Below are 24,264 nucleotides of genomic sequence, written 5' to 3'. Positions count from 1 at the left end.
TTTTTAGCATTATTCACAATAGCCAATATATGGAAACAACCTACGTGTCCATGTATGGATGAATGCATAAACAAGATGTAGTGTGTGTGTGTGTGTGTGTGTATACGAAGGAAATCCTACCATTATGACAACATGGATGAACCTGGAGGACATTATGCTAAGTGAAACAAGCCAGACAGAGAAAGACAAGTATTATATGATCTCATATATAGAATCTAAAAAAATTAAAAATTAAAATCTTAGAAGCAAAGAATAAAATGTTGTTTACCAATGGCTAGGGGAAATAGCGAGATATTGGTCAAATGGTACAAAGTTGCAGTTATGCAGGATGAATAAGTCTAGAGATCTAATGTACAGGCATGATGACTACAGTTAATAATACCGTATTGAATACCGGAAATACACTAAGAGAGTAAACCTCAGGTGTTTTCATCACACACACATAGAGAAAAGGTGACTATGAGAGGAGATGTTATATTAGTTAGCTTGACTAATCATTTCTCTATGTATATATACATCAAATCATATTATACACCTTAAATATACATTTACAATTTTTATATTAAAAGAAATATGTATACACACACATATCTACACACATACACACACGCACGCATGCCCTGTAGTAACTCTTGAGCCCAGGGTTCTGAAAAAAAAAGAATTTCAAAAGAATTCATAACACCAAAAAAAAAAAAATTTACCAATTTTGATAACTGCAGTATAGTGACATGTTGAAATAGTAAAGGGACATGATGTCTGTAACTTTTAGTTCAAAAATAATAATAAAATAATTCAGAAAAAACTTATTTATATGTAGTATGTATGTATTTATGAGTAAATAGAGAAAGAATGTTAAAACAATGTAAAAAAAACTGATGTAACTAGACAAAGGCCATGCAGAAGTGTTTTGTACTATTCTTGAAACTTTAAAAAAGTTACATCCAATATACATTAGTTAATAATAATGTACTATTATTAGTTACTAATAAGTACACTAATTAATAATAATGTATCGTATACATGAAATTTGCTTAGAGAGTATATCTCAAGTGTTCTCACCACACACACACACATAAAACCATGATAAATATGGGAGGTGAGGGATATATTAATTAGTTTGATTGTGATAATCATTTCACAAGATATATACCAAACATCAAAACATCACATTGTATACCTTAAATATATATAATTTTTATTTGTTAAAAATAATAGAAATAAAAGTAAATTATACCAAAATAAAAACTCACCCTCTCTGCCTCCCTCCCAAAAAACTATGTAAGTAAAAGCAAAAGAATTGCCTTGATTATATTAGACATTCAACAGTACATTCTTGAGAAAGACGAAACAAAACACAAAACAGGCAAAGGGTTACATTTTAAAGCACTATTCATTTTATACTTCAAGGTACCATATAGCTTTGATTTAAAAAGTAACTCTCTTGGGCTTCCCTGGTGGCGCAGTGGTTAAGAATCGCCTGCCAATGTAGGGGGACACGGGTTCGAGCCCTGGTCCAGGAAGATCCCACATGCCACAGAGCAACTACGCCCGTGTGCCACAACTACTGAGCCTGTGCTCTAGAGCCCGTGAGCCACAACTACTGAGCCCACACGCCACAACTGCTGAAGCCCGCACGCCTAGAGACCATGTTCCTCAACAAGAGAAGCCACTGCAATGAGAAGCCCGCACACAGCAACAAAGAGTAGCCCCGCTCGCCACAACTAGAGAAAGCCCGCGTGCAGCAGCAAAGACCCAACGCAGCCAAAAATAAAATAAAATTTTAAAATAATAAATTTAAAATAAATAAATAAATATCTTTACTTGAATTTTCCATACACTTAAGTCTACATGCTTTTCTTAATACACATAATGTCAGCTATAGAACAGATAGCAGAGTGATTAGGGGTGGGGATCTGGACTCATATAAGCATAGGTCCAAATCCTGGCAACACCATTCATCAGCTGACTAATCTTAGAAAAGTTACTAAGCCTCTCTGTGCCTGAATTTTCTCTTTTTTAAAATACAGACAATAATAGTTCCTAATTCTTAAAATTCTTATAAAGATTTCAAAGGGCAATACATGCAAAGAACTTAACACACTCAGCATGAGAGTTATTATTTCATCATTTATAGAAAGAAATATCAGAAGAAAATGGTTCTTTTAACCTAAAAGATAATGAACCAAATACCAAATCTCTTGAGATTGAGATTATGATCTGCCCCATACCAATCAAAAACAAGGGGGAAAAAAAGCTATGAGTCAAAGGGACCAGCTCAGAAAGTTTAAGCTAAAAATTAAAATGTAAATGAAACATAAAATTCCTGTTTACAACTAGATTATGATGTTAACATATTTTTACAACAATGTATTAAAGAATCATTTTTACTTGAAAGTATCTTTGTCCAATGAAGATGTTGAAAGAAAAGAAAAAAAAAAAGAAAGTATCTTTGGTTCTGCTTAGTTTACTCAAGTTTTACAAGTTCAATAGGTAAAATTTAGATATTTTTAAAAACATCCGTAATGCCTGTTTGGGTTTCCCTAAGGAAGAACTACCTAACTACATGGACTGTGCATTTGTAAGAGTCATAGTTAATGGAATTTTACTTAGTAATTAAAGTATTGAAGGTTAAGAAATCATAAATTCTGTCATTTAACAGAAGTTATCAACTCAAATGCCTACATAAGCCAGGCATCAGAAACAGTCAAGTATAAGTCAATAGGGAAGAACTGAGACCACAGTGGCTGGACCTGAAGAGTAAGGACTCACTTAAGGGCATGCAATTTCAAGTCTTGTTTTTGTGTGTTTTCAATATCGTGCCACAGGGAGATCAGCTCGGTGCTTTGTGACCACCTAGAGGGGTGGGATAGGGAGGGTGGGAGGAGACACAATAGGGAGGAGATATGGGGATATATGTATACGTATAGCTGATTCACTTTGTTATACAGCAGAAACTAACACATCATTGTAAAGCAATTATACTCCAATAAAGATGTTAATAAATAAATAAATAAATATCATGCCATTTGTGTTCAGGCTGAGTTCAGCTCAGAGGTGCACCTGTTTTTACCACTGAATTTCAGAGTTTAAGTCCTTAGGGCCTTTATGGTATATGTCTGTATGCAAACTTGACGTTTTATAAAAGATATTAATAAAAAGGAATGTTTCTGAGAATGAATACTCATGCACATCAAAAACATCAGGAAATGTTTCAATGATTTCCGAAAGGCAGTCGTATCATTAGAGATTTCCTAACTTGGTTACCTCTCCCCCTTTGTACTCATAATTAAGATATACTTTTATATGTCATAACATATAAATCTTTAAGATTCCTTACAACTCTGACGCTTTAAGATTCCATCACTGGTGGAATAAAATTCCTTCATACTGGTAATAAATATGTAACAATGTAATAACTGCCCCCAAAGTCCAAAGTAATCTGTTCTTCCACTGGATACCCTAGCATTCACATTATTACTGTTTTATACTGTTACTCTATTTTTGATATGTTTTATATTCTATAAGGTACTTTACATAATGGCAGAAAGCATGTCATTCATATTTTATCCCTATCAACAAGCATTTTGTACTTTCATAGAAAGTGCTCATTAAAAAAAAAAAAAACCTTCCATTTCTCAAGATAATAATATGATCTCAAGTTAAACTCTTTCAAACTCTGAAATGAATTGAGTTTTCACACGATTGAAATTACAATTATGCTTTTAAAAATTCTCTACAATTCAGAGAAGTTCTCAGTATCAGTAGCTGATTATGTTAACATATAAGCAATAGTATTTATAGATAAATACTGCCATACCTTTATAATCTTTTGATTTGAGAAAATAAAACTTTAAGGATGTTATTTAAGCCTAAAGCTTAGTTTTAAACATTTATTTGAGAGAAAGATAATACGTTTTTGGAAAATATTATTTACAATTAGGTCTTACCTGAGGATTCCAACTTGGATCTAATTTTTTAACTACGGCAATGTACTCCTGCATTGCTCGGCTGGGGCTTGAATCACCAAGTGCTTTCCATGCTTCCCTAAAGTACAGAATATCCAAAATGACCTATCATTAACTATGTAAGGAACACAAACAGTATATTTCTTCTTTTTATTATTAAAAAAAGGCACACACGTTTTAAGGGTCAGGAAATACAGATATAATAAGCCATATATGAGTAGCCTTCTCTTTTTGCATTTCATTGGTCCACAGCAATACAGACCTTATCACCCCACCTAAGCAGCCCTTTTATTTTATTTTATTTTTTTTTCTTTATTGGAAGGATTGTTTATTCACTGTCGGTCTACCTTAGTGGATTGAAAGCTTCATGGAAGAAGCTAACATGTCTGTTTGGCTTACTCTCAGGGCTACCAAGTACAGCACAGATGGCACCCTGCTCCACAAGGACTGTCATTCACATAGAGCATGATGTGAAGAGTGCCCCCTAGAGCCACGTAACCGTTCAGCACCTACAACCGTATGCGTCAGCCCTGGTCACCACCATATCACCAGAGTGGCAGGGACGCAGCAAGCAGTAAATATTCACAGAATAATTGTATAACAGAATGCATGATCTAGTCTGTCCATTTGCATACATTTCTATGACTTTTCTTAAGAAGTCTTTGGGTATGTTCCCCCACATATTTTTTTTTTTTCACACACACTGTATTTTATTTTTACAAGAGATAAATAGACTGACACCAAGCATTGTACATGGATGACCACAACAAAAGCAACAATGATTGCAATTACCAAACATGAAACACACTCATACTATGTCATAATATTGACATTCAGTCCAGTAATCCTCCACTGTAACAGCTCCTTTACTTTGCAGTGAAAATTGATTTGTATATTCTTTGCCTCTGAGTCCTTGTGGGATTTTTTCTTTTTTTAAATTCAAACAGAAAGTCACAAAAATTATACTCATCCTCATTAGTTCACTCAGTCCCATGTAACTAATTTTTTTTTTTCATCTTGATCTTTTGTTAGCACTTTTATGAGCTCATCAGTTTTTCATTAGAGTTCTGAAAATGCTTATTCATTCAGTTCAGCAGTACAGTCAGGTACCAGAAACCTGTACTTGTAAGAGTCTTTTCCATGAATTTCCTGAAGATGAAACCCTTTTATAGGAACATATTTACAAAAGCATCAGAGTACACCCAGAACTGTCTGTAAATGACAAAAGACTTTAAAATGACCACGGTTAAAGATTTGATGAAAGTTCATAATAATGCAGTTGACAAGAAAATTAGTTATTTCTGAGATATACATTTTAAAGTAATAACTAGGATTATGACTTATAACATTATACCAGAACATATAAGATTTTTAGAAATTTCATGTAATGTCTGAAACATTTATATTAACATATTTCCATACAAATAACCCAATGAAAGTTTAGTATTAGTTGTTTTGTTTGTTTGTTTATACTGCAGGTTCTTATTAGTCATCAATTTTATACACATCAGTGTATACATGTCAATCCCAATCATATATACAATGTACATATATACAATGGAATATTACTCAACCATAAAAAAGGAACGAAATTGAGTCATTTGTTGAGACGTGGATGGATCTAGAGACTGTCATACAGAGTGAAGTAAGTCAGAAAGAGAAAAACAAATATCGTATATTAACGCATGAACGTGGAACCTAGAAAAATGGTACAGATGAGCCGGTTTGCAGGGCAGAAGTTGAGACACAGATGTAGAGAACAGACATATGGACACCAAGGGGGGAAAACCGCGGTGGGGTGGGGATGGTGGTGTGCTGAATTGGGCGATTGGGATTGACATGTAAGCAGCCCTTTTAGATATTTTTTTTCCTAATCACCCTCCCCCATGAAATTTTTAAATTACACATATATTGCACATCTGTTGAATTTTGGAAGACAACACACTATTGTAATATCTAAGATTTTAAAACTCCCCCAAACCCAAATTTCAAACCCCTGTTGAGAATGTACGGTCTACAAACAATAGGAGTAGTTCCCACCTTACAAATTAACTGTGTTTGTGGCATTTCAGTAATATGTTAACCATTCGTCACACAAAACAATATTCTGTGGGAAATGCTTCAAACTTCTTATTTTAAGATGTGAGAATTATACCTCCCCTTCTGCTGTTATCTCATCTCTACGCTACTAGTAGTGGATCTTGAGGCTTTGGGCAGGGACATCAAAAGCGAGGGGAGGGTTTTTTGGTTCAAGATGGCAGAGTAGAAGGATATGCGCTCACTCTCTCTTGTGAGAGCACCAGAATCACAACCAACTGCTGAACAATCATCAACAGGAAGACACTGGAACTCACCAAAAAAGACACCCCACATCCAAAGACAAAGAGAAGCCACAATGAGATGATACAAGGGGCGCAATCACAATACAATCAAATCCCATAAGTGCTGGGTGGATGACTCACAAACTGGAGAACAATTATACTATAGAAGTCCACCCACTGGAGTGAAGGTTCTGAGCCCCACGTCAGGCTTCCCAACCTGGGGGTATGGCAACGGGAGGAGGAATTCCCAGAAAATCAGACTCTGAAGGCTAGCGGGATTTGATTGCAGGACTTCAACAGGACTGGGGGAAACAGAGACTCCACTCTTGGAGGGCACACACAAAGTAGTGTGCGCATCGGGACCCAGGGGAAGGAGCAGTGACCCCACAGGAGACTGAACCAGACCTACCTGCTAGTGTTGGAGGGTCTCTTGCAGAGGTGGGGGGTGGCTGGGGCTCACTGTGAGGACAAGGACACTGGCAGCAGAAGTTCTAGGAAGCACTCCTTGACATGAGCCCTCCCAGAGTCTGCCATTAGCCCCACCAAAGAGCCTGGGTAGGCTCCAGTGTTCGGTCACTTCAGGCCAAACAACCAACAGGGAGGGAATCCAGCCCCACCCATCAGCAGACAGACGGATTAAAGTTTTACTGAGCTCTACACATCAGAGCAACAGTCAGCTCTACCCACCACCAGTCCCTCCCATCAGGAGACGTGCACAAGCCTCTGAGATAGCCTCATCCACCAGACGGCAGACAGCAGGAGCAAGAACTACAATCCTGCAGCCTGTGGAACAAAAACCACATTCACAGAAAGATAGACAAGATGAAAAGGCAGAGGGCTACGTACCAGATACAGGAAAAAGATGAAACCCTAGAAAAACAACTAAATGAAGTGGAGATAGGCAACCTTCCAGAAAAAGAATTCAGAATAATGATAGTGAAGATGATACACGACCTCGGAAAAAGAATGGAGGCAAAGATCGAGAAGATGCAAGATATGTTTAACAAAGACCTAGAAGAATTAAAGAACAAACAAACAGAGATGAACAATACAATAACTGAAATGAAAACTACACTAGAAGGGATCAATAGCAGAATAACTGAGGAAGAAGAACGGATAAGTGACCTGGAAGACAGAATGGTGGAATTCACTGCTGCAGAACAGAATAAAGAAAAAGAATGAAAAAAAAGAAGACAGCCTAACAGACCTCTGGGACAACATTAAACACAACAACATTCGCATTATAGGGGACCCAGAAGGAGTCCCCTAACATGGGAAAGGAAATAGCCACCCAAGTCCAGGAAGCACAGAGAGTCCCATACAGGATAAACCCAAGGAGAAACACGCTGAGACACATAGTAATCAAACTGGCAAAAATTAAAGACAAGGAAAAACTATTGAAAGCAGCAAGGGAAAAATGACAACGTACAAGGGAACTCCCATAACGTTAACAGCTGATTTCTCAGCAGAAACTCTACAAGCCAGCAGGGAGTGGCATGACATATTTAAAGTGATAAAAGGGAAGAACCTACAACCAAGATTACTCTACCCGGCAAGGATTTCATTCAGATTCGATGGAGAAATCAAAAGCTTTACAGACAAGCAAAAGCTAAGAGAATTCAGCACCACCAAACCAGCTCCACAACAAATGCTAAAGGAACTTCTCTAAGTGGGAAACACAAGAGAAGAAAAGGACCTACAAAAACAAACCCAAAACAATTAAGAAAATGGTAATAGGAACATAAATATCGATAACTACCTTAAATGTAAATGGATTATATGTTCCAACCAAAAGACATAGCTGGTTGAATGGATACAAAAATAAGACCCGTATATATGCTGTCTACAAGAGACCCACTTCAGACCTAGGGACACATACAGACTGAAAGTGAGGGGATGGAAAAAGATATTCCATGCAAATGGAAATCAAAAGAAAGCTGGAGTAGCAATTCTCATATCAGATAAAACAGACTTTAAAATAAAGAATGTTACAAGAGACAAGGAAGGACACTACATAATGATCAAGGGATCAATCCAAGAAGAAGATATAACAATTATAAATATATATGCACCCAACATAGGAGCACCTCAATACATAAGGCAACTGCTAACAGCTATAAAAGAGGAAATCGACAGTAACACAATAACAGTGGGGGACTTTAACACCTCACTTACGCCAATGGACAGATCATCCAAACAGAAAATTAATAAGGAAACACAAGCTTTAAATGACACAATAGACCAGATAGATTTAATTGATATTTATAGGACATTCCATCCAAAAACAGCAGATGACACTTTCTTCTCAAGTGCACACAGAACATTCTCCAGGACAGATCACATCTGGGGTCACAAATCAAGCCTCAGTTATTTAAGAACATTGAAATCATATCAAGCATCTTTTCTGACCACAACGCTATGAGACCAGAAATCAATTACAGGGAAAAAAAATGTAAAAAACAAAAATACATGGAGGCTAAATAATACGTTACTAAATAACCAAGAGATCACTGAAGAAATCAAAGAGGAAATAAAAAACTACCTAGAGACAAATGACAATGAAAACACGACGATCCAAAACCTATGGGATGCAGCAAAAGCAGTTCTAAGAGGGAAGTTTACAGCAATACAATCCTACCTCAAGAAACAACAAACATCTCAAATAAACAATCTAACTCTACACGTAAAACAACTAGAGAAAGAAGAACAAACAAAACCCAAAGTTAGTAGAAGGAAAGAAATCATAACGATCAGAGCAGAAATAAATGAAATAGAAACAAAGAAAACAATAGCAAAGATCAATAAAACTAAAAGCTGGTTCTTTGAGAAGATAAACAAAATTGATAAGCCATTAGCCAGACTCATCAAGAAAAAGAGGGAGAGGACTCAAATCAATAAAATTAGAAATGAAAAAGGAGAAGTTACAACAGACACCACAGAAATGCAAAGCATCTTAAAAGACTACTACAAGCAACTCTATGCCAATAAAATGGACAACCTGGAAGAAATGGACAAATTCTTAGAAAAGTATAACCTTCCAAGACTGAAGCAGGAAGAAATAGAAAATATGAACAGACCAATCATAAGTAATGAAATTGAAACTGTGATAAAAAATCTTCCAACAAACAAAAGTCCAGGACCAGATGGCTTCACAGGTGAATTCTATCAAACATTTAGAGAAGAGCTAACACCCATCCTTCTCAAACTCTTCCAAAAAACTGCAGAGGAAGGAAAACTCCCAAACTCATTCTATGACGCCACCATCACCCTGATACCAAAACCAGACAAAGATACTACAAAAAAAGAAAATTACAGACCAATATCACTGATGAATATAGATGCAAAAAACCTCAACAAAATACTAGCAAACAGAATCCAACAACACATTAAAAGGATCATACACCATGATCAAGTGGGATTTATCCCAGGGATGCAAGGATTCTTCAATATACGCAAATCAATCAATGTGATACACCATATTAACAAACTGAAGAAGAAAAACCATATGATCATCTCAATAGATGCAGAAAAAGCTTTTGACAGAATTCAACACCCATTTATGATAAAAACTCTCCAGAAAGTGGGCATAGAGGGAACCTACCTCAACATAATAAAGACCATATATGACAAACCTACAGCAAACATCATTCTCAATGGTGAAAAATGGAAAGCATTTCCTCTAAGATCAGGAACAAGACAAGGATGTCCACTCTCACCACTATTATTCAACACAGTTTTCGCCTAGCCATGGCAATCAGAGAAGAAAAAGAAATAAATGGAATACGAATTGGAAAAGAAGAAGTAAAACTGTCACTGTTTGCAGATGACATGATACTATACACAGAGAATCCTAAAGATGCCACCAGAAAACTACTAGAGCTAATCAATGAATTTGGTAAAGTTGCAGGATACAAAATTAATGCACAGGAATCTCTTCCATTCCTATACACTAACAATGAAAGATCAGAAAGAGAAATTAAGGAAACACTCCCATTTACGACTACAACAAAAAGAATAAAATACTTAGGAATAAACCTATCTAGGGAGATAAAAGACCTATAGGCAGAAAACTATAAGACACTGATGAAAGAAATTAAAGATGATACAAACAAATGGAGAGATATACCATGTTCTTGGACTGGAAGACTCAATATTGTGAAAATGACTATACTACCCAAAGCAATCTACAGATTCAATGCAATCCCTATCAAATTACCACTGGCATTTTTCACAGAACTAGAACAAAAAATCTTAAAATTTGTATGGAGACACAAAAGACCCCGAATAGCCAAAGCAGTCTTGAGGGAAAAAAACGGAGCTGGAGGAATCAGACTCCCTGACTTTAGACTATGCTACAAAGCTACAGTAATCAAGACAATATGGTACTGGCACAAAAACAGAAACATAGATCAATGGAACAGAATAGAAAGCCCAGAGATAAACCCACGCACCTATGGTCAACTAATCTATGACAAAGGAGGCAAGGATATGCAATGGAGAAAAGACAGTCTCTTCAATAAGTGGTGCTGGGAAAACTGGACAGCTACATGTAAAAGAATGAAATTAGAACACTCCCTAACATCATACACAAAAATAAACTCAAAATGGATTAGAGACCTAAATGTAAGACCAGACACTTTAAAACTCTCAGAGGAAAACATAGGAAGAACACTCTTTGACATAAATCACAGCAAGATCTTTTTTGATCCACCTCCTAGAGTAATGGAAATAAAAACAAAAATAAACAAATGGGACCTAATGAAACTTAGAAGCTTTTGCACAGGCAAGGGAACTACAAACAAGACGAAAAGAGAACCATCAGAATGCGAGAAAATATTTGCAAACTAATCAACGGACAAAGGATTAATCTCCAAAATATATAAACAGCTCATGCAGCTCAATATTAAAAAAACAAACAACCCAATCCAAAAATGGGCAGAAGACCTAAATAGACATTTCTCCAAAGAAGACATACAGATGGCCAGGAAGCACATGAAAAGCTGCTCAACATCACTAATTATTAGAGAAATGCAAATCAAAACTACAATGAGGTATCACCTCACACCAGTTAGAATGGGCATCGTCAGAAAATCTACAAACAACAAATGCTGGAGAGGGTGTGGAGAAAAGGGAACCCTCTTGCACTGTTGGTGGGAATGTAAATTGATACAGCCACTATGGAGAACAGTATGGTGGTCCCTTAAAAAACTAAAAATAGAATTACCATGTGATCCAGCAATCCCACTACTGGGCATATACCCAGAGAAATCCATAATTCAAAAAGACACATGCACCCCAATGTTCATTGCAGCACTATTTACAATAGCCAGGTCATGGAAGCAACCTAAATGCCCATCGACAGACGAATGGATAAAGAAGATGTGGTACATATATACAATGGAATATTACTCAGCCATAAAAAGGAACGAAATTGGGTCATTTGTAGAGACGTGGATGGATCTAGGGACTGTCATACAGAGTGAAGTAAGTCAGAAAGAGAAAAACAAATATCGTATATTAACGCATATATGTAGAATCTAGAAAAATGGTACAGATAAACCGGTTTGCATGGCAGAAATTGAGACACAGATGTAGAGAAGAAACGTATGGACACCAAGGGGGGAAAGTGGTGGGGGAGGGGTGGTGGTGGTGTGATGAATTGGGAGATTGGAATTGACACATATACACTAATATGTATAAAATAGATAACTAATAAGAACCTGCGGTATAAAAAAATAAATAAAATAAAATTCAAAAACAACAAAAGCTAGGGGAGGTGAAGACAGAGATAAGAATACAATGAGTAAGAAGGTAGGGACTTCCTGCAGTTTAATACCAAGAGCAATATTTTAGTCCTGAGCCCCCTTCTGCGTTTTCCTTTTCTTCTTTTTTGCCAGTTGCTAGGACAGGCCTCCTTCTTGGCTTTTCCCTGCCAATTCTTTCTACCTCCAACCGGGAAGTACAGCCACTGATCTTTCCCTGCCAATTCTTTCTACCTCCAACCGGGAAGTACAGCCACTGATCTACTGTAAAACAGAACTCAGTCCCACAGTTTTCTCACTACCTGCCTGCTCCTATGATGAACAGAACATCTTTCTGAGGTTTTCTAAATTTATTTTTGCAGAATCTCTTGAAAGTTACTTGTATACATCATAACACTTTACCCCAAATGTAACAGCCAAATATATATTCTTCAAAGTGAAGAAACTTAATATCAGTACTATTAAGTAAATGTATATAGACCGTATTCAGATTTCCCTGACTTCCCCAAAAGGTTCTTTATAGCTTTCTTCTCCCAGATGAGGAGCCAATCAACATTTACACATAGCACTGAGTTTCATGTATCTTTAGCCTTTTTTGTCTTCCATGATATTGCTATTTTTTAAGAGTCTGAACCAGCTGTTTCATAAAATATCTTTCAATTTGCATTTGTCTGATTGTTTCCTCACCTACAGAGTGTTCTTGCCAAAAATGATTAATCATGATTAGAATCAGGTTAAATATTTGGCAGGAGTAACATACAGGTGACATGTCGTTTACAATTCATCACATGACAGCAGTTTGTCCCATCATGATAGGAGTCAGGACTTAGTAAAAGCAGTATCTCCAGGTTTCCTCTTTGTAATTAATAAGTAAACTGTGGATCAGATTGTGTGACTATTGTTCCTGAGTAGTTTTTCATCTAATGATTTTAACATCCATTGATGATTCTTGACTGAATTATTATTATAGTGGTTGTAAAGTCTAAACTTTTAAAAATTACTAAAAACAGTGAGATAACAGGCAAACTTGGGGAAAAAAATAATGGTGAATTATAATTCTTAAACTAAAACAAAAAACTCACAATAAAATTTACATCAGGTATTCTCTACAACAGTAATAAAATGCCAGTCAGAGAACTATTCGTTATCTTCAGAAAAGAAAACCTGCACCAGAATGAAAATCAAAGCACTGCTTCCTTCACTGAGAATGTCTTACACAAAAAAAAGTCAGCTGAACTAAACAGTTGTGCTTAATGACATTATTATTTGCATTCGGGTTCAAGCTCTACATCTCCTCACAGCTGAGTAACAAACATTTCCTAGACAGGCAACTTGTCCAGGGGACCACATTGTGAAATACGTTTCTTCTCTCTACAACCATATTTCATCTTTTCTTTTTAAACCCTACTCTCTCTACTTTTAATTCCAGGGCTGATGCTCCAAAGTCCTTCCTTCTATAACTAAGGTTCCCTATTGTATGCAATTTCTCTCTTTTCACTTAGTCAAGGTAAGAGGAAATAAGGCCTCAAATGATAAGAGGTAATCTTTGAATTATAAGTAAAAAAAATCTAGGAGGGCATAATCTTTTTATGTATTCAGGAAAGAAGTAGACTCAGTATCTATTTTCTCCCCCTTCTGCCCAACAGGGTATTATACGCACTTCTACACCATGGTGTGGGTGGGCAAGGAACAGAAGGGCACTAGAAATGAGCAGATAAAATTGGGAAGGGGAGAAGAGTAAAAATTGGGGATTTACCCTGTTCTTCTACCTTCCCATCCTCCTGGCCTTCTTCCAAAGATCCCTCCAGAGGGGAGAAGTGGTGACCCATTAGGGGCTGTATGACAGGGAAGGAAAATTCCAACCAATAGCTCTTTTGGTCACTCTCTAAGAAGCAATTCATATGTAAGGAATGTGTGTCTGTTGTGAACTACTTATACACCAACATCATGGCATAAGAACCCTTTAGGAGATTTATCTAAAATCGGATTCTTTTAATCTGTCTCCCAACTGCCTATCATTAGCACAGTCTACAGCAGAAAGAGATTAATAGAAAACTAATTCTTTAATCTGCTCACTACTTTCTAATTCCTGAACACCTAAGCCATTTACAACAACCACATTAGATCCCAAGAATTTCTTACCATTTTTGCTTTCCTTCAAAGTCAAAGAAGCTTGGTTTAGGAGTATTGCAATTTCCAACTTTGACCTAAATCAAGCGGGAGAGGGGTAAAATCAAGAACTTATTTTTCAAAGAAATGTCAGAGAAACTTCTAATTTTTAAATCTAGTAACTTCATAACTATAGGTTAAACTTCGTAACTATAGGTTAGAAAATATCTGCATCACATAAAATAACAAAATTTAACATGCTTTGCAAAAGCAAACCAAAAATCTTTAAATACAGGCTGCTTTGGCTTACTGCATAAAACAACTGTTATCTAACAGTGTAATACATTAAAAAAAATTTTTTAAAAAGGGTGACAAACAGTGCATTCCTAAATTAGTAGACAAATTATATATATAAAACAAATTATAAATATAGATTATGCAATCCTTATTACCATTTGTAATGTAGAAGAATTTTTAAACATGCAATAAGCAAGCTTTAAAGTACAGTTTATCAGAATTCATCATACCGTCTGTCTGTGTTGATTCTCATAACACTATCAGCATTTTATCTCTCTCAAATTCCAGGATAAAGCACACTATTTTTAACGTGCCCTATTATGAAACTAGTCAATATAAATTTAGATGCTAAAAGCCACACACAAAAATTTTCAAGGTTTCTCAATAACATAAATTCTATTTATTCCACAATAATCTTCTCTTGTTTGTGGTCAATACTTATTTTCAATCCTCAAACACTTGTAGTTAAACTACACAGTAATTATTTTCATTGTGAATAAGCATAAGTGAAATTCACACAAGTGTAGAATTCACTACACAGCTGGATTCCCACTGCGAGCAGTAATCTCCCTTTCTGATGAACCATCACAGCACTTACTCTATATCTCTCTGATGGCACTTTTCACTTTTACCTTGTGTTAGCAAGGTTTGTGTAGTCTCATCTTGCTATTAGAATACAGCCTCTAAGAAACCATTCTTAAGTCGCTCATTGCACATAACATAGTGTCTAATTTAAAGCAGTAAAAAAAAAAAGTTTGTTGCATATAGAATGAATACATTAGGCATGTGTTCAACAAAATACCTATTTTCCCTAAAGCTAAATACCACAATCTGGACCCCACCTACTTCTCAAAGACTTTCCCACTACCTCCTTCTACTCTTACACACTTGCGTTTTGCTAAAATCAAACTGATGGTCTACTCACTAACCAGACTGATCTATACAACTGCATTTAGAATTTTTATTCTATTTTGCTCATGTTATTTCCCTCACCTAAAAAGACTCCTCTTCTCTCAGCTTTTCAAAATGCTAAATCTCCTTGCAGTCCCACTCAAGGTTCAAATTCTAAGAACCCTTTCCATCTACAATGATCTCATCCATCTCTGATTTCCTAACAACCATCATCTCTATCATTTGCTTAGCCATTAATCACATGGCCCTCTGGCTGTTATTAAAATGTACATTTACACAGGGGCAGCCCTGTTATGATGGGACGGGGGAAGAAATGATGAAAGAGCAGGAGCTGCTTTTCTTGAACAATCACCATAAACCAAAAGTTACACATATGTATGTCAAATGAGCCACACAACAATCCTGTTAGGCTTGCTATTACAAATTCATTCTATAAAAAGCTCACACATGAGTAAATCTTGAATTAGGAGTCAAGACTTGACTCCAGGACCAGCAGACACCAAAGTCCAATATTACTCTACTATACAACACTCTGTTTTATATGCCACATAGAATCTAGGCTTCAGTTCTGGCATCTCTAAAATCACTTGAACCACTGTGTTAGAAATATGAAATGAGATAAACTACTAGGTATCATAAAAATAGCAGTTATTACTATTTGTGTTTTTTTATCCAGACAACAGCCAGTGGCAGAAACAAATACCAGTATCTATCCTTCCTTTCTCCTATGGTAATAGAAGCCTCAGCCGGACACATGGTCATTGAGCTGAACATTACATGTGGCCATGCAACTTCTGCCCAGGTTCAGGGGGCTGGATGTATGTGAAAGTGATATATATATCTTCTTTAAAAGGAAAGGGGGGCTTGTTCTTCCCTTTCCCTCTGCCCTGGCTAGAACATGCGTATGGTGAGCCATCTCTGGCCATGGGAAGAGAATCTTAGGGCAGCAGTTCACAAACCTTTTGGTCTCATAATCCCTTTACACTCTTAGAAACTGAGCCCCCCAAAGAGCTTTTGTTTATGTGGGTTATATCTATCAATATTTACCAAATTAGAAATGAAAAGAAATTTTAAAATATGTATTAATTCATTTAAAAATAATAAACTCATTACATGTTAACATAAATTTTAAAATTTTATGAAAAATATATATTTTAAAGCAAAAAAAATTTAGTAAGAAAAGTGACAGTGTTTTACATTTTGCAAATCTCTTTACTGTCTGCCTTAATAGAAGGCAGGTGTATTCTACTTCTGCATTCAATCTATTGCAGTATATGCTGTTTTGGTTGAAGTAAATGAAGAAAATTCAACTTCACACAGATATGCTGTTAGAAAAGTATTTTAGTAGCATTTTCAGGTAATTGTGGATACTCGCCTTTGATATCACACCAAAACTAAACAAGTGGCATTTTCTTTAAGGTTAATTGCAATGTGGAATCTGAAGTGATACCAACAAATTTTTCACACTGTTACATTAAAATCCATTGGTCTGACCTGCACTTTCAATGTATCTTTTATCCACACATAATTTGTAACCTCACTCCCTGAAATATTTGAAAACACAGTTCACTGAGTTACGCAGATCTTCCAAATGTCACAATTCATTATACGTACAATACCGGAAGTTCACAATCATTAAAACCTCCACTAATCTTATCAAAAACGTTTTTCAGTATTAGGAAGCTGTCAAGATCGGATGGCAGATACAGATTTTCCAAACTTAATTTTCACTTGAAGGCTCAAATGTTGTCACTGGCAACAAATACTGTCAGTTGTTTTCCTTGAAGTGACAGGCTGACTTCACTCATTTTCAAGAAACTGTATGCCAAATGCTCAAATCTGAATAAGCATAGTTTATCAGTGAGTTGCTCTGTTAAGTAAAAATCATGTTTCATGTGGGTAGCTCAACTTGCAACCAAAAATTACACAGGTGTTTTTCCTCAAAACAACCAACATAATTCAGTATGCAGAAGTATTTTGTGTGTACCCCCATTTCATCACACACAATATTAAAAAGATATGTACTCAAGAGTTAATACTGAATAAAAATCAATAATTTTCACTGCTTCATCAAAGACATTTTAACGTGAAACTGGCCTTTTTTTTTTTTAAAACTCAGAGTACATAGTGGTTAAAAAAAAAATAACTACTAGTACAGTCTGCTGCCACTGCCTTGATTCATGCTAACACATCAGCAGTTTTATCTGCCATGACAGCACAGAAAAAAGGCAAATACAAGCATATCTCGTTTTACTGCACTTTGCTTCATTGTGCTTTGCAGACACTGCGTTTTTCACAAATTAAAGGTTTGTGGACACCCTGTATCAAGCAAGTGTATCGGCACCATTTTTCCAATAGCATTTGCTCACTTCATGTCCCTGGGTTACATTTTGCTAATTCTCCCAATATTTCAAACCCTCCACTAGCGAAAAGATTATGAGTCACTGAAGGCTCAGATGATGGTTAGCATTTTTTAGCAATAAAGTATTTTTTAATTGAGGTATATACATTTTTTAGACATAACACTTTTGCACACTTAATGGACTACAGTATAGTATAAATATAACTTTTATATGCATTGGGAAACCAAAACATTCACGTGACTCACTTTATTGTGCTATTTGCTTTATTGCAGTGGTCTACAACTGAACCCTTGATATCTCTGAGGTATGCCTGTAGTGTCTTGGTATTATTACGAAAATAGTTTTGACTTTATATTCTGTGAAAGTCTGAGGGATTATCAGGGGACCATAGTTTGAGAACTGCTGCCTTGAGGGATGGCTGAACTACAAGATAGACAAAGACTAAGCCCCTGGATGACCACATGAAACAGAAGCACCCTATCAGCCCTAGATCACCTACCTCCAGACCATTATGTGAGATGAAAATAAAAGTTCAGCAGCTGACCCTGTATCCTCACTGATACAGAAGCTTCTGTATTCCCAAATTCAAAGAATAGTTCTGGATCCAGAAAGACTGGGAAAATAAAACTACAGGATTCTAGGACATCGTGAGTAACAGTTTCCAAATCAGGGATGATGAATCATAAGCTATGCAACAGTTATAAAATGCAGCACTTTAACAGAGCATCATCTAAACTCTGTTCTCTCTGATATATATATGATATATCAAGTGCCCCTGAAACAGAATATTTCAACAAAGTTTGCCAATAGTAAATGCCAGTGAATCAAGTGTACCCAGGTTAAAGTAGGAGGACATGCTGAGTATCCCCACTTGTGCTAGTGCTGAAGGTTCCTCAACAGGAGCTTGAAATTTTCATTGTCTTCTAGTTTCACAGGTGTCAATTAGTTATCTTTTTCTGGGAGAGTGCAGGCTAATGCATGGAGGACCAAACAAACCCTGTTAATTGGTGTGATCTTTCTGAAACTGCACTAAAAGATAATTGTGCAGCCATAGGCTTATCCGAGACTAAAAGAGCTATTATGTTATGTTACGGCCCTGCCTGAGAAAATAAGGTTCACATCTCAGCTTATTTTCAGCCTCTTCCTGCTGACAAAATAGAGTGCTATTTGGAATAGAAAATGTAATTATTTTATGATAAAGGTTGATTTTATGAGAAATGTAATTATTTTATGAGAAATTCTGATCCACCATACAGGAATTATATTGGACTTTCATCTTTGTTATTCTATCAAAGATGCTATTTTTAACACTGCCACAGAATTCTGATAAAAACAAAATATTTAGAAGAGATTGATAAACACTGTGTGCCCTAACATATCTAAGTAAGCATAATCTTATTCTCCAATAACGAGGAATTTTATTTCCAGAAACAGAATATCTCTAACCACACTGATGTCAACAGGGTGGGGAACACACGCCTCTTCCAGACTATCTGGGTGAAGTATACTTGAGACAGAGTGGCTGCCAGCTGACAGGTGACTATAGTTCACTGATGACTCGAATATCAGATATTTAATAATGATGATGCTAATATCAATAAAGATATGTCATAGAAAGAAAAACAATGTTTTTAGGAAATCTGGAGAAAATTAGTCTTATACTGCCCAGAGAATCATCAGTCAGCCATGTTACTGGTCCAAGAGCAATGCTCAATAAATTCTTGTTAAATAACTGGAAGTCTCATTTTAATGTTATTAGGACAGGATAAATGACCAAAGAGAAAACAGATATCCAGGACTTTTGCATGAAAACAAATTCTGAGGCCAATTCAGGTGTATTTTCATTCAACACTATAATTTATACCATTTGTTCCTACCAGCTATATCTCTCAGGTCACTTTAACTGATATTCATCAATCTTCAAAAGAAGGTTCATCTCTACTTAGTATATTCAGTTTAAGAATACAGAAGGACCCCACAACTTTTTTTTTTTTTAAAGAATACAGGGGGAAACAGATACCAAGAGGCATAAAATGGGCTGTTATCCAGAACTTCATTCCTTCCAGTGTTCCAAAGAGCTGGAGTTTTCCTGAACTGTTATTTAACTCTCGTGAGCGATTTTTCACATGTTTAAATCTAAACACCTCAAGTAACTTTGTCTCTTGATGGCAAGCGTCATGATGCTTTTGCTTCTCTGCATCCCCCACAGGCATAACACCCAAGTGTTTTGCCATAAAAGATGCTGAACAAGTATTTGTCGATTATGATAAAGCAATTATTTTTCTAACCCAATTACTCTTTGAGGATAAATTAAAGATGTCTCATATGACATTATTATTATTATTTCCATACTTCCAGGTAATCTTTGGAGCCTTAGAGTCAGGAGCTACAGTCTAGTTCTAGTTCTGTATGACCCTAGGCAAGTTATCTACTCTCTCCGGATTTCCTTATTCCTAAGAGAAGGGCATTATTTCATCTGGTGTTTTCTAGCTCTAAAATTTTTATAACTGTATCTAACACAAGCATATTCAGCCAAAACATAAGTCTAAGATACTTAGGATTAAAAAAAAAATCGCAATAATAAAAGTAGTAATACTTTATTTTGCATCGCATCACCCTCTTTATTACAATCATATTATTCTCAGAAACTTTTTTTAACATTACTACGTTTACTTCCAAACGACCCTCTGGCAAGAGTGAATGATAAATCTTGTTTTGTAAATGTTCTGAAGCTGGTGAAAATGTAAGTGCAAGGCCACTGAGCAAGTCAGAGAAGACACAGAAAAACTGTCATTCAAGGTCAGCTAAATATCACTCCTAGGATAGCAGACAGGTCCTTTCCATGTCCAGAATGATGCTAATCCTTAGCAGATGATTAAAAAACAACACACACACACACACACACACACACAAACTTCATTACACCTAGCCATTAATCAAGCACGTTTACTACCTGTTTTTTGGAGGAAAGAGAAGGCCTGTGGTCGCTCTCCCGCATCCACCCCTTCCCTGTGACTTTACCTGCTTGTACCGGGCATACAGGTACAAGAGCTGCTCCCTGCTGGCCCCTTGAACCAGGCCTCGGAAGTGCGCGGCAGCCTTCTCAAACAGCTCTGTCAGGCTCTTGGACGCCTCGGTCTCCGGGCTCTGGAGGGATTCCACATCCACGGAGTCGTCCCCCGAGCTCAGCTCTCCGCCGCTGTCGCCCGTAGTGGCTCCCGCAGGCAGGAATGGCGAAGCCATGTGACCGCCTGTCTTCTTCAGACGGGGTGTGACGCCGGCTTGGGGGCCTGGCCCACCAGTCTCGGTCTTGAGCCCGACCTCAATTCGGACCCAAGCTCACTTACTCGCGCTCCTCGCTTAACTCTGCCTCCCTCTCTCCCCCTGCCCTCCCTGGGCGTGCGTAGCGGGCTCCGCCACCCTCTGCAGCTCTCCCCCGCTGCCCGGTCTCTTCCGGCTACCCCTGGCTAACAGCGCGCTCGGGAGAGGCCGGGTCCCTCCATCGGAGCGGCGGGGGTCTGCGAGAAACAGCAGGAAGTCCTGGAGAGAGGGAGGCGGGGCGGCGTGAGCGCGGGGCGGCGTGAGCGCGGGGCGGCGTGAGCGCGGGGCGGCGTGAGCGCGGGGCGGCGTGAGCGCGGGGCGGCGTGAGCGCGGGGCGGCGTGAGCGCGGGGCGGCGTGAGCGCGGGGCGGCGTGAGCGGCAGAGCACGCGCCCGGAGCTACCGCCGGCGGCGTCTTTCGCACTGGGCGGGGGAAGCGTGGGTGGCCCTTCGTTGGGCACCGCTCCTATGTTGCGGGACTCATGCGACCGCGCTGGGGGTACGCTGCTTGGAGAAACTGTCCTCAGTCGTTGAGGTGTCTGTTAATCGTTTCGTTGAAAATACTAGGCCATCGGGGGTGGAGGAAGGAGGCCGTCTGTTTGGTAGTGTAGCGATAGAAGCGGAGTCGTGGGAAACTTGGAGCTGAGGACGAAGGTTCCGCCTGCGCCCGCCTCCCAAGGTTATGTGTCCCGAGCGCCCCACATGGGCCTCGGATACCTGCATCCGTTGCTGGAGAGTTTGGTTCTAACTTGAATAGGGAATGAAAATTTGGGAGATGGAGCCTTCAGCGCCCAAATTGTGTGATTGGTCCAATCTCTCCGTGTCTTGCTTTGCATGCGTGCGTGACCCCCATCTCGCTGAGCTTTATGGGACCCCACCCACACCCTAGGGCCCTTAGCACGGTGCTTCTTCCCAGCTCAGCCTTTGCCACTGTGCTTTGGTAGACCCTGAAAAATGAAAACAAAAATGTACTACATAGTTCTGCCCTGAAGGAACTCAGAAAACTGCAGAAACTATAACGTGATTGTGATAGTGTCAAAGAAAATAGTCAATAATCAATTTGTAATAGGAGTAGAGGAGAGGACTTCCCTGGTGGCACAGTGCTTAAGAATCTGCCTGCCAATGCAGGGACACGGGTTCGAGCCCTAGTCCGGGAAGATCCCACATACCACGGAGCAACTAAGCCCGTGTGCCACAACTACTGAAGCCGGTGCACCTAGAGCCCATGCTCCGCAACAAGAGAAGCCACTGCCAATGAGAAGCCTGCACACCAAAATGAAGGCCCAATGCAGCCAAAGATAAATAAATAAATAAATTTAAAAAGGAAAAAAGAATAGAGGAGAGTTTTATTTGAGCCAAACTAAGGACTATAGCCCAGGAGCTAGCCTCTCGGTAGCTCTGAGGAACTGCTGTGGAGAAGCATGGTTTTCAGCACAATTTTATGTTCTTTCAGAAGAAAGAACATCAAACCTGATAGGAGTACATTCCTTCAAAGTTAAAAACAAACAAACAAAAAAACAGATTAGCTTGTACACAGCAAGTTCGTATGGCTTTGGCACCTAGGAAAGGAGCCTTATCATCAAAGGAGTACTAGCATTGATGTCCCAGAAAGGGAGACTTTTATCTCTGTCTTCAAAACGGACATTCTGGGCTTCCCTGGTGGCGCAGTGGTTGAGAATCTGCCTGCCAATGCAGGGGACACGGGTTCGAGCCCTGGTCTGGGAAGATCCCACATGCCGCGGAGCAACTAGGCCCATGAGCCACAACTACTGAGCCTGCGCGTCTGGAGCCTGTGCTCCACAAGAGAGGCCGCGATAGTGAGAGGCCCGCGCACCGCGATGAAGAGTGGCCCCCACTTGCCGCAACTAGAGAAAGCCCTCGCACAGAAACGAGGGCCCAACACAGCCAAAAAAAAAAAAAAAAAAAACAAACGGACATTCTTTACTTCTGGACAGTGCACTCTTTTCTTCATTGGTTAGAGCAGATGTACAGTGCATGTTGATGGGCTACAAGGCAGGCTGTTCTAGATAGCATAAAGTTCAAGCCAAATCACGCATAAGCTAGAGTGACTTCCCCATACCTCAATATGTGAAAATTTCTTCCATCAATAGTTAAGTTTTACTGAGTGGTTATTATGTCCTAAGTGTTGTTTAAAACAACAACAACAACATTATATTAATTTAGTTCTCAAAACACTGTAATAAGCACCATCAGAATGGTACAAAAAAAGTGTTCTAAAGAATGGTTATTCACTGTTTGGGGTTAGGCTTTAGATAGGTGGACAGGGGAGAAGGGGTAGACAGGGTGAGAGAACAAAGAAAAAAGGCAGGAAGATGAGAAAGCTTGGATCAGGATTCAACAAACATTCCTTGAGTATCCCAAATGTACCACTGTTAGTCCCTGCTCTCAGGGCACTCACGGTCCAGTCAAGGGATGGCTGATGAACAAAGTCTTGTCATTAAAAAGTGATAATAGTAACTTATTGATTCCCTTACTGTTTAAGGGAGTTAATCCTTACTGCTTAAGGTAGGTACAGCTATTTCCAGTTTAGACAGGAAATCAGCACAGAGTGGTTAGGTAACTTGCCCAAGGCTGCACAGCTAATAAGTAGTGAAACAAGGGAAAAATCAAAGTTGTAAGTTGTTTTAGTCAGAAATTAGCCTGCATATGGTGTAATGATAGACGATGAATCTGAAAAGCAGACTGAAGGGAAGGTACATGGACCTTTATATATCTCTGTGGAATTTTTATTAGAAATGGGAATTACGTATTATCAACAGTTTTTTCGGCAGCCCTGGAGATTATGTTTTTTCTACTTTAATCTTTTAAAGGAAATATTAATAAAGTTTCTATTTCAATGAATTATATGAACAACGATATTAATTAATAGGAACTTAATGAATTATATTAACAAACACTAATAAATTAATATAAATTTTAATGTGTTATGTTAATAGATTTCCTAATGTTAAATTACACTTCTATTCCTGGAATAAACTCACTCTGGTCTTGGTCCTGCTTTTTTGTTTGTTTGTTTGTTTTTTAATTATTTCTAAGTTCAGTTTGCTAATATTTTCTTTAGTATCTCTACAGCCCTATTTAAAGATGACTGACAGTTTTCCTTTTTGTTCTGTCCTTTCTCAATTTTGTGTCAGGGTAATAGTAGACCTGTAGAATATATTAAGAAGTTTTCACCTTTTTCTGTATTCTGCAACA

At 38.0% G+C, this 24,264-nt stretch overlaps 1 protein-coding gene across 2 annotated transcripts in view; it reads right to left on the bottom strand.

Annotated features, from left to right (window-relative positions):
- Positions 1 to 21,355, bottom strand: part of ACBD6 (acyl-CoA binding domain containing 6) — a 239,009-nt gene extending 217,654 nt beyond the window's left edge. The window contains exons 1-3 of one of the 2 annotated variants that reach the window (XM_061185660.1): positions 20,751 to 21,355; positions 14,191 to 14,255; positions 3,948 to 4,044 (exon numbers count right to left, since the gene is read on the bottom strand). In XM_061185660.1, coding sequence (XP_061041643.1) covers positions 3,948 to 4,044; positions 14,191 to 14,255; positions 20,751 to 20,972 — 384 coding nt within the window. In that variant the 5' untranslated portion in view covers positions 20,973 to 21,355. The remainder of the gene's footprint in view (positions 1 to 3,947; positions 4,045 to 14,190; positions 14,256 to 20,750) is intronic. The other variant, XM_061185659.1, reaches the window with a different exon arrangement.
- Positions 21,356 to 24,264: the final 2,909 nt, after the last annotated feature.

Source organism: Eubalaena glacialis, chromosome 3, assembly GCF_028564815.1.
Source record: "Eubalaena glacialis isolate mEubGla1 chromosome 3, mEubGla1.1.hap2.+ XY, whole genome shotgun sequence".
Lineage (NCBI taxonomy): Eukaryota > Metazoa > Chordata > Mammalia > Artiodactyla > Balaenidae > Eubalaena > Eubalaena glacialis.
The sequence above is the reverse complement of the archived record's forward strand: the minus strand, read 5'-3'. Positions and strand labels throughout refer to the sequence as shown.